General features: G+C 34.7%; 2 protein-coding genes across 5 annotated transcripts; one reads left to right on the top strand and one right to left on the bottom strand.

Moving 5' to 3' along the window:
- Positions 1–1,635: 1,635 nt before the first annotated feature.
- Positions 1,636–6,444, bottom strand: Sirt7 (sirtuin 7). Of its 4 annotated transcripts, XM_077412690.1 has the most exons (7): positions 6,281–6,444; positions 6,031–6,208; positions 5,635–5,758; positions 5,463–5,561; positions 5,197–5,294; positions 4,469–4,684; positions 1,636–3,954 (listed from the first exon to the last, which is right to left on the bottom strand). In XM_077412690.1, the coding sequence occupies exons 4-7, from the start codon at positions 5,559–5,561 to the stop codon at positions 2,799–2,801; spliced, it is 1,569 nt and encodes a 522-aa protein (XP_077268816.1). In that variant the 5' UTR covers positions 5,635–5,758; positions 6,031–6,208; positions 6,281–6,444; the 3' UTR covers positions 1,636–2,798. The 4 variants fall into 4 exon arrangements, with proteins under 4 accessions (XP_077268816.1, XP_077268814.1, XP_077268815.1 ...); XM_077412688.1 differs by having other exon boundaries at positions 5,635–6,208; XM_077412689.1 differs by having other exon boundaries at positions 5,718–6,208.
- A 398-nt stretch (positions 6,445–6,842) lies between these two features.
- On the top strand, positions 6,843–8,849 carry LOC143900914 (testis-expressed protein 9). Its single transcript, XM_077412694.1, has 6 exons — positions 6,843–7,019; positions 7,281–7,668; positions 8,046–8,219; positions 8,290–8,424; positions 8,486–8,620; positions 8,709–8,849. Exons 2-6 carry the CDS (start codon positions 7,285–7,287, stop codon positions 8,802–8,804), a joined length of 924 nt encoding a protein of 307 aa, XP_077268820.1. The 5' UTR covers positions 6,843–7,019; positions 7,281–7,284; the 3' UTR covers positions 8,805–8,849.
- The last annotated feature ends 1,823 nt before the right edge of the window (positions 8,850–10,672 follow it).

The raw sequence follows: 10,672 nt of genomic DNA, 5'->3' as shown, positions 1-10,672 counted from the left end.
TTAAACAAATGGAAAAATCGGCAATATAGCGATTGATCCTTAAAGTAGGATAGTTAATAAGGTAACATAAATTTTTTCAGATTTTTTTAGAACACTTAAAGTATTTTTTAGGCGTCGGACACGACGTGACCCAACGTTACACGCGAAGGGTTAAATAGACACGTATTACTTTCTTTCTTGACATAGTGACACACGTTTCTATTTATAAGGGTCTGTTTTCTATTTCTGAACCAGCTGCGCCAGTTTAGAGCTTATCTTTTTTCCTTCCGATGTGGAGTAAAAAAGATAAACTCCGAACTAGTGCAGCCAGTTCGGCAATAAAAAACAGACTCTATGTTGTATAAACTTTAACTTTCTTATCTAATTGTAAGCACTGAAATTTTAACGAAAAAATTCAGGTTTTTATATATAAAAAAAAAAAAAACACGTTACACAGCACATATATGCTAATGGTGTTATAATTTCTAGGAAAAGCATTCATTTTTTTAAGTATACAATACTTGCGTACATATATAGTAACCTGGAAGAATAATAATTACCATATTGCATCAGGTCATTCAATATATTATATTTTATAATTAATATATTGCTTTAAGAGAATTGCCGATATTATATTCGTAACATGTTGAATGATACATTTATAAATTCTCTAACCAAACAATATTTTTTAAATTATACCATTATATATCAGTTTTGTTATTGCTTTATTCACTTTTTGTGCTTCTCTTTTATTATTTCTAATTTTCAAATTAGAATAGGAAAACCTTACTTTTTTAGATTTTGTCTTTATCAAAAAGATAAATTTATTATTTATTCTACCTATTTTATTTTCATGCAGTAAATATTTTCTTAAATCTCTAGAAGACAATTTGGAGAGACAATAAGACAATTATAAATACAAATAATTTAAATTATAATAATTAAATTATACAGAGATATTCAATAGAAATATGTACATAGAATATTTATGTTTGTATTCCTACATTTTATATATATATATATATATATATATATATATATATATATATACACGAATATCGTATTGATTCCCAGATATCAACCAAGAAGTGTAATTCAAATAAACATAGTCACAAATATGTTATATAAAATCATTAAAAAACAAATCATATTAAAACATGTAAGAATAAACACTAGACAGTGTCTTACATATTTTTATACAGTTCGAATTAAAATATAAGAAAAAAAGAGAAGCAAAATATTGGACTCTTTGACATCCTTTACTAATGCGCATTAGTGAGACAAATAACCAATTGTATCTGCACATACTATTGTAAATACATGTATATATTACAAATAAAACGAATAAATAAATGTTAAATAAATACATTTTCTTTTCCGTGGAAGAGTTTACGTGTATATCTTGTGAATTACACCGGTAGCTCACAAGTTACGACTTTCACAAATTAGGAAAGGAAATGGCTCGATATTTCGTACGGTATGTTAAAGACAGGTACATTTGGCCAATGTCAGATCTATCTTTACATGCCTATAAAATACATATCAATTAAATAACATAGATAATGCGCAGTAGCAATAATTTAAATTAGGAAGCTCTTAAAATGATAAATTTGTTTTTAACTACTTTATAAAAATATGTTAAATGACAATGAGATGTTCGCTAGTATTCACGTATTCTAAGACACATCCTAAAAGAGATACCTAACTATAAAATGTCTATATATTTAGTTTTATATTTATTTATGTATTACAATACGCACTTGATAGACAGGAATGAGTATGATCGACTAGGGCAAGTATTAAGCCACTTTTGATTAATTCGAGTAAGGACACTAAATAAAACAATAAATAGAAAAATAAAATAATTTTTCTATAAGTTATTAAAAGAGTTTCTAACGAGTATATGAAATGTGTTGAATTTATAACCATTGTTATAAAAAAATATCTATCGAACTAAATTTATATTGTTTTTACACTTGACCCAACTTATTTGCAAATATAGGAAGGATGACATTCTTGAAAATATTAACATATAAAGTTGGGTTGCAAGAAATAAACGTTTTTCATTATTTTTCGCACAAATTAATAATAGTGCTAAATAATAAATCTATTAAAATTATTAATTTTGAAACATTATATTAGAATATAAACCAAACAATTTTACGTTAAAAATAAATACATTTAAATAAAATAATTTAATTTTTACGTTTTAACAATTTATAGAAAAAAAAAATTTTTTTCAGAAACACATCACATACCACGATTTATATATTATAATAATTACCGAATTGTACAATAGATCATGTAAAATGGTGTATAAAAATCGACAATTCTCTTGAATAAAATAATATCAAGTATCTAACAAAATCAGACAATAGGGGGTACATTTGAGGAAACAAATCAAGCTAAACGAGAAAAACATTTTTGTAGTAAGATAAAGATAAATGTTTTGTTGAAAATCAATAGCTATTGTTGTTCACAATCTTTAATTAAAAATGTGCGCTCCGTTTGCCTATCTTGGAGGAAAGTTGAGATAACCATGGCAGAGCTCGATAACTTCTATTTTGAAGTGGACAAAAATAATAGATTGCTTTTTCATCATTAGGAAATACTTCCAAAATTTCAGTCTATTTCTTTTTTAAAGCTTTGAATACTGGAATCAAATTGCTATAAGTCTACAAAATATCCACGAGTTTCATTATGATATGGAGGCTTTAAATACTTATGTATGTAAATATATTGTATAATATAAGATTATATTGTATAATCCCGGTAAATAGTCGGCCAAGCATATTGCATAGATTTACATAGAGTGGATGCTACCGCTTCCTCTTCATACCCTTACGATATCCTTTGCCAAACCAGCCTGGATTCTTTGGAGATGCTACGGGAGTGTCCGCGCGAATCACCAGAGCACCTTCCTCCTGCTTCTGCTCGTTCTCGGCCTTTATCGGTGCTGGACAGTCCCCGTCACGTTGATAATACAAACAGGTAAGGGAGCCCTCGTGCTCCATACAAAACGAACACGCTGGTTTCGGTTTCGGTGCCTCCGCTGGCACGTTTGGTATTTGTATAAAAGGATAATAAAATAATGGCGTCAACTGGGGATACATGTACATAGGAGGGAATGGCAAGCCCATAGATAGAAACGGTAATGCGGCGAAAAATGGTGCCGGATAAGTGGTCGTTATATCAGCTACCGCTATGGACGATATGCAGTCTTCTTCGTCGGTTTCTCGCACCGCGTGCAAAACGTTCTCATCGCTGCTTTGGCTTAGAGGCTCCTTAACGGCTGGCTCCTCGAGGCATGGCTGAGTTTTGGTGAGTTGCTCGCCGTTTTGAAGCTTTACCGCGTGAAAAAAGATCGGATCCTTCGTGCGATTATACTGCGGTATCTCCAGTCCCAAGTGGCTCATGACTTTCCTCATCACTTCGTCACATTTCCCGTTTATCTTTAAAACCGCATTCTCGTCTTTCGGTGTCCACTGCAAATTGACGATGTACAGAGAGGCTCTCTTCTGCACGGGCTTGTCCATTTGCCACAACCACGGATACTTCTTAAGAACCTTCAGACTAGAACCCAAACACAATATAACATCCGCTTGCTTCGCAGCTCTACTCGCTCCGTTCCAATTGATTGGCCAAGGCAGATTACCCCTCTCGCCGAAATGAACGATAGAATCTTGCAGCATCGAATTACATCTGTGGCATAATCTTCCCGTGCCGTGCTGGTATCGCGCAGTCTTTTCAGTAACGTCGAAAAGTCTCCAATATTCTCTAGACGGCTTGCACGCTCTACAAACTTCCACATACATGTTGCCGTGCACCTCGGACAGAAGATTACGCGGGATACCACTGCGTAAATGTAATCCGTCACAGTTTTGGGAAACCACATGTTTGAGAACTCGCGCTTTATACAATGCGTAAAGGGCCATGTGCGTCACGGTTGGTTCGGCTTGACTGAGATCATGATTCCTGTTGGATAAATGGTGTAACAATAGAGATACACGAATTATAAATATAAAATAATATAATATAAAATGTATAAAAATGTAAATCAAATATTCCTTCCTGTTTAAATTGTTATCGACAGGTATTATATCTATCGTGCTACGATTATTATTGATAATAATTTGTACTGAACCGTACAACGTCAAAGAGATCTTACGGCAAATTGTCTTTATTCATTTTTGCAAAATAGTAAATAATAAAAATGCGCAATCGATAAATGTAAATCACTACAATGGACACAAGGTAACTAGAAATATAAATAGAAACGTACGTGGGATCTTTTGCAAATTTTATCGAGCAGTTTCAACTAGTCGACAAAGATTAACGAAAGAAAATGAAAAAGGAAATATTATTGACCATTATATATGTGAAATTTTATTGAACAGTCTCGACTTATCGAATAGCGAAGGCTGATGAGGCAAAATAAAACAAAAATTATTGGCACGCAAGATTAAGTTTCAGTTAAAATGATTCCTACCCAATGTCCTTCCCTTGTTGCATACGAGTCCAAACTCCGTTAGTGCCTCTATAGTCTGGAATAGATGCCGCCGTGCTGATACCAGCGCCAGTGTACACCGCGAGTGACGTTGCTCTACTGATCGCCGCTGCCAAGCGTATGCATTTTTCCTCCAGGATTTCCGGCGCGTCCTCAACTTCCTCCAATCTTGCCTTTATTTTGTCTCGTTTTTCTTGCCTGCAAGTGCAGATAAAGTGAGTTACACATAATTTTGTATTCCCTTTAACATCAAAGAATATATTGTCAGCGTGTTAATGCGCGTCTCATTGACATTGTGCCGCAACTAAGAATTGTTACATAGCAAAACGTTATTAATATAGATTATATAGATATAAATATATTAATAATAATTTATGCACGAAAGGAATTTTATATTTGTTTATATTCCATTGGAAATTATAATCTATACCAAAATGAAAAGGTATTGATGTATTAAATATGTATATTTACTAGATATCTTTCTATATTATTAGAACATAATTTGTGACCAACAAGATATATTTACGTGTTTTATCACGTAAGTGAAGCATCGCACACAAGAATGTAAAAAATAATACAGAAATATCCGATAAACCTGTGCGAGCCCGGGACAGGATCTTAATCCGTTTCCAAGGCGGAAATTGACTACGAACGACGGCATCGTCGTCTATTCGAAAATCATAAAAATATCCTCGTAATGGCCACATTACCGTAAATTAACCTCCTTCACCACGTCGCTGCACGAGGCGAGTATCCCGGTTTCCTCCGCCGTCCTGTCAATCTCGGATTTGTGCAAGATCGCCGCCACCTGACAAAAGAAACGTCACGCTTCAGTGAGATTTGTTTACACGATATCCCGGAGGATATCTCGCTGGGCGGCGAATAGATTCAAAGGTTCGAAACGTGATTCGCGCGAACCGCGAACAATAGCCCGGCGAGCCGGGGATCGGCACGGTGACGGCCGACGCGCGCGTACCTTCTTGAGGGTGGCCACTCTCTCGTCCTTAACTTTGAACGGCTTCAAAGCGGCGGAACGTCTTCGCGACAGCAACCTCTCGTCTCTCGTCTCCTCCATCTTTAATCAAAACGGTGCGCGCAGTGACGTACCATTGCCCATGCTTTTGATTTTGATACGTTTTTCTCCTTACGTCTCCCGTCCGTCGGTTCTCGTTAAGACAAGGATCGACGTCGGCGGTCGGTGTCTCGCATGCCTCGCGCGAAAAGTAGGTACCTTTCCGAGTACGTTCCTCGTCTTGGGTATATCACTGACAACTGGACAATGACAGATACGACGATAAGCGGCGAGAAGCGAGCGGATCGGTCGATGTGTCGACTTCGAGGATCCTTTCCGCGATTAGATCTTCCGCTTCCGCGCGTTAACGACGATAACACTCGCGTTTTTCGGTACGAGAAGGGTTAGGTTAGGTTAGGTTTAGGATTAGCTAAACGGGGAAACGTCGAAAGAAGACTCGACGAAATGTCAAAAGCGATTGCCAATGTCTGCTTGGAAGGATTAACGAGATTATTCAATTGAACACGCTCACCTCGAATTTTTGGGGCCGGAAACGCTTATTCGCCACCTTGGAAACGTAATTTGGAGGAGTCGGTGTGGAGATGAAATTGTCGCGCGCGGGGTGAAAGGAATGATATTCCGTGCCCTCTCTTTAAACATCACCTTACATGCGTACACGTTTACATTTAGGTGGACTGCTGTGTGACACGCTGCGATAAAAGTGAAAATATTTGATGATCGGATATATTTTGTTGAAATAAAATACGATGGGGAGCACTTACGTGAAAATTGTTGCGTTGCCGAATTCTTTTGTTGCAAATTTTCTCCAGCGTTTCTGGTTTCTTGCCTGGATGAATATACACGCATATATGTGTTGTTATACGCATCGTATAAATTTTACATATCATTCACTTAATAAATCGTATAATTATTATGCAATTGTATTAAAATATGTCTATATATATATATATTTCCTTTCTCTTCCTTTCTCCTAATGTATAACAATCGATAAAAACATACTATAAAAAGAATATAATTATAACTAAAAAATAATTAGAATAACTTTGTAAAAAAAATGCGAAAATTATCCTTTTAATTATTCTTAAATTCTTATTATTTTTCTTGTACATAACAAGAAAAATAACATGTTTTTATATGAAAAATTTTTTGCCGGGTTAAAAAATTCCATGCGATTTTACTAATTAATTACATGATTTTAAATAAGTTTGTAACTTTTTACACAAAATAAAGTTATTTTAATAACTCATTACTCCTTGCTTTCCGTCGAAAAATTTTCGTCGATTAAATTTATTACATTTAATTTCAAATGTATTTATGTACTATTTGCATTACACTATTATCATATTCCATCAATATATTTTCTAACCTTAAAAGGTGTCGCTTTCATATAGTGGCCGATTATTTCTCTCACGGTGTAAACAACGATATTCCAAACGACTTTTCAAGCCTCCTTTTTATTACAAAGAAGCACCGAATGAACGTATTTCTATAAAAACTAACGTAAGTTGGTCAAATCAAATATTTAACCTAATTCCATCGTGTATTTGTAACAAAATATATAACTTACATTCGATATATAATAAGGATATGTGAGACGATTAAGCTAGATCTGGTCACATATATATATATTAACCGAAATGCAGCCTTATAAATTTATCTCAGAATGACTTATATCTCTTACTGAAAGTTATTGTTTTATTAATTGCCATATATTTAATTACAAGCATGTATAATTTGTTCAACAATGCGATATTATTTTAGAGACATGTCTGACGATTTATTGGCAAAGGAAAAGGAGTTCTATCGACTGAATCGCGATCTTCAGCTGAAGACGCGCGACGTAATGAAGACCGTTGATTCAATCATACATGCCCGTACCGAAAATTTATTTAACGATGCGAATCCAAATTTGGAACGTGCGTGTGCAAAGTCTGCGCTCTTAGGAGATACGGCGCTGAGGATAGACGAACAATTAAGAACATCGTCAATTAAAGTCTCCGAAGCTCCATCGGTAGAATGTATCGACGACACTGAAATTCCAAAGAAAGATAGTAACGTCGGAAATAAAGCTGTTATCACTTTGCTCAAGGGCAAGATAGATATGCTGTATAAAAAGTTACAAACGGTGCAACTCGAGTATAACGATAAGGTATACGATGCCTCTTCTCATTTTGTCACTTGCTGTTGTAAATAAGGGAGTGTTTGAAAAAAATTAAAATATGCGACTGCCCCTAAAAATTCTTAGACTTTATGGCCAGTCTACAACGAGTCGTTAATCGTTAGTCAGATGTCGGAAGAAATAGTTATAAGCGTATCGCAAGGCAATCGGAGGCCTGTAATCGGTGATCGTAAGAGATGGCATTTAACCGATCGCTTATGATTGCCGATTACAGACTTCTGATCGCCTTACGACACGTTTATATGACCTTTTTCCGACTCTCTTCCGACATCTGACTAACGACTAACGACTCATTGTAGACTGGCCATTGTGAAAATAAATTTATGAATTATCATGTTTGTACATAGTGCGATTATTGCAAAGAATTGGAGGTGGAGAAGAAGAAGCTTGACGACGCTCAAATTAAACTGCGCAATCAGATAGAAACGTTAAACGATACAGTTGCAAAGTTGGAACGTGTGAATTCGGATACGCTATCAGACTATCAAGCTTTGAGCAACGAAAATATTGTCTTGAAGAAGGTATCTTTATAGCCTCTGTTTGTTATGTGTTACACAACTGTTAGTCTATTACAGTGATATTCCCTTTTAGGACTTGGAAAGTTTTAAGAAAGAGATAAGAACGTTGAATCAACAGTCAACCAATCTCGATGTGAGATTAAACAGATCTCTAGAAAGCAACGAGAAACTCAAAAGTGCCTTGAAGTGCAGCCAGATAGAAGAGAAGGTATAATAAAGTATACCTAAATCTGTACAATCTAAATCTGTAACGCGTATCCACTTTATAGGAATTAAGAAATCAAATCAGAAAGTTACAAGACGATAAGAGATTAGCCGTGAAGAATTTGGAGAAACAGCGGTCGGAATTGGCGCAAGCGTTTAAGAAACAGACGCTACTCATAGATAATTTGAAGAAACAAAACGTACGTACATATTGTATTTCGTCATTAACTTCTTCTATTTGTGCGGCATTACATAATATGAATTTTTTTTAACTTTATAATTTTGTAGATACATTTGATGGCAAATGGGCAAATCACCTTGACGAAAGAAGACTTTGCGAAGTTATTAGAGTGGAAACCTCAAAAAGTCACTGATGTATCGTAATAACGTTTATGGTAATATTGTTCCTAGTCAATCTACATCCCGGGACCATTTCTAAATGTCCCCCTTTCAGGGACACTTTGTATAAAACATTAATCGAATGACCGTAACTTGTGTACTGTACAAAAGATGAAATTAATCCCATATTTTATAGCTACTTATATTTTACAGTATTATATATTACAGCACAAATCACAGATTTGATATACATCTTTTTATAGAAAGCGTGTATGTATTTATTTCACGTATCAAAATCAAGTATTATCGAATCGAAATATTTCATGCTTCATATCAATAAAGACTTACATTCGTGATTTATCAGATATTGTTATTTTTTTTTATTAATAATTCTGCGAACATTTATATTTCATGTTTCTGTTCCATTCCATATGCATGCGTGTGTTTACATCAGCAATTCATTGACTTTATATAAAATAGCAAATGCACATCTGACTAAATAGACCGTAAAAGGATTTGCAGATTTTTTCAACATATCCAACAAGTATATAAGTGAATGTTCTACTACGGTAGACAGGCAGCAGATTGGTATCAAATGTATCCGCATTAAACTTCTACTAACAGAACTTACAAACGTAACAGGACGGTGTATCTGCATCCTAGAGATTTCGTTCGGCCTCTGTCGTCATATTTTATTAGCAAATTGTGCTATATTTCTATTAACGTAACATGTCAACGACATTGCATACAAGTCTCGCATTAAATCTGCAGCCTTTCTGTTAAGATGTGTAGCAAACATTCTGTAAGATCTGTTCTCGACAAACTCCGTTGTCCACGTAATCGTAAGAAAATGAGATCTTCGCAGTCGCTATGGAAATCATACATTTTGCGGATAAAACTTGTTTTTAGGCTTGACAATAATTTTTCTATTTCTCCTATCCGAGGATTAAAAGCAATTAAGGTAATAATAGGAGATCGCTCTAAAAAAAATTGATTTCCATCGTGACTATATCAAATCCAAGTCGTTTTTTTACGTTTCACAGTTTCAAATGTCTCATTCGGTTTATTTACATAACTTCTGCGTTTGGTGCGAGGAATAATAACTGACAATAACAAACTTTCGAGTGTACAAAAATTCGAAGCGTTCAGGTTTTGCCGCGAATATCAACGCGAATATAAATATCCATTATTTGCCTTTACAATTGCGACGCATTTAAAATAGTGTCACGCGACGAGCTATACGAATTAAAAAATATATATATGCAGTTCATCAAAATTATCAATGATATTTCACTGAGTGTTACACATGAATGTTAAGGCCTCCGCACAATGAAAAATATAAGGAACAAGGAACAGATATATTAGCGACTGAGCAAAGCTAAAAATAATCAAAGGCCCGCGTATATTAACGAATAACAATACGATCTCGCTCGACTAATTGTAAGCAAAGCTAAATAATCAAAGGCCCGCGTATATTAACCAATAACAATACGGTCCTAATTAATTAGGACTAAAAAATCAAGAATAAAGTTAGATGCACGATGAAAAATACAGGCAACAGAAACAGGGAATAATATACAGGCAATAGATTTTTAACCTATCGGAAGCCGTGTATTAATGCTACACCAGCTTTATTCCTGATTTCTTATTTGTAATCGCTAATATCTGTTCCCTGTTCCTTGTATTTTTCATTGTGCGGGGGCCTCTAGTGTTCCTTCTGCGATAAAAAGATTGTAAATCTTCGACCTAGGTGATGTATACCGTAGTATATGTCTAAACTTACAAAAAACTTACAAACTTATTTTCGCAAACAATTCGTCGAAATCGCTTCTTTTTATATAGAAATTAAATAATAGCAAATATCACAAGTACATGGATAAAGACCGTATGATAATATAGTCGGTATCCCTCTG

Source organism: Temnothorax americanus, unplaced genomic scaffold, assembly GCF_048541705.1.
Source record: "Temnothorax americanus isolate GAGA-0224 unplaced genomic scaffold, ASM4854170v1 Scaffold31, whole genome shotgun sequence".
NCBI classification, from domain to species: Eukaryota; Metazoa; Arthropoda; class Insecta; order Hymenoptera; family Formicidae; genus Temnothorax; species Temnothorax americanus.
The sequence above is the reverse complement of the archived record's forward strand: the minus strand, read 5'-3'. Positions and strand labels throughout refer to the sequence as shown.

What these genes read in the sequence shown, in the direction of transcription:
- LOC143900914 (XM_077412694.1), top strand. Translation starts at nt 7,285, where the DNA reads ATGTCTGACGATTTATTGGCAAAGGAAAAGGAGTTCTATCGACTGAAT. An exon ending in AACTCGAGTATAACGATAAG is followed by an intron (nt 7,669 to 8,045) that starts GTATACGATGCC and finishes GTTTGTACATAG; the next exon opens with TGCGATTATTGCAAAGAATT. An exon ending in GCAGCCAGATAGAAGAGAAG is followed by an intron (nt 8,425 to 8,485) that starts GTATAATAAAGT and finishes TCCACTTTATAG; the next exon opens with GAATTAAGAAATCAAATCAG.
- Sirt7 (XM_077412688.1), bottom strand. Translation starts at nt 5,561, where the DNA reads ATGGAGGAGACGAGAGACGAGAGGTTGCTGTCGCGAAGACGTTCCGCC. An exon ending in GAGTGGCCACCCTCAAGAAG is followed by an intron (nt 5,295 to 5,462) that starts GTACGCGCGCGT and finishes TTCTTTTGTCAG; the next exon opens with GTGGCGGCGATCTTGCACAA. An exon ending in CAACAAGGGAAGGACATTGG is followed by an intron (nt 3,955 to 4,468) that starts GTAGGAATCATT and finishes TTTATCCAACAG; the next exon opens with GAATCATGATCTCAGTCAAG.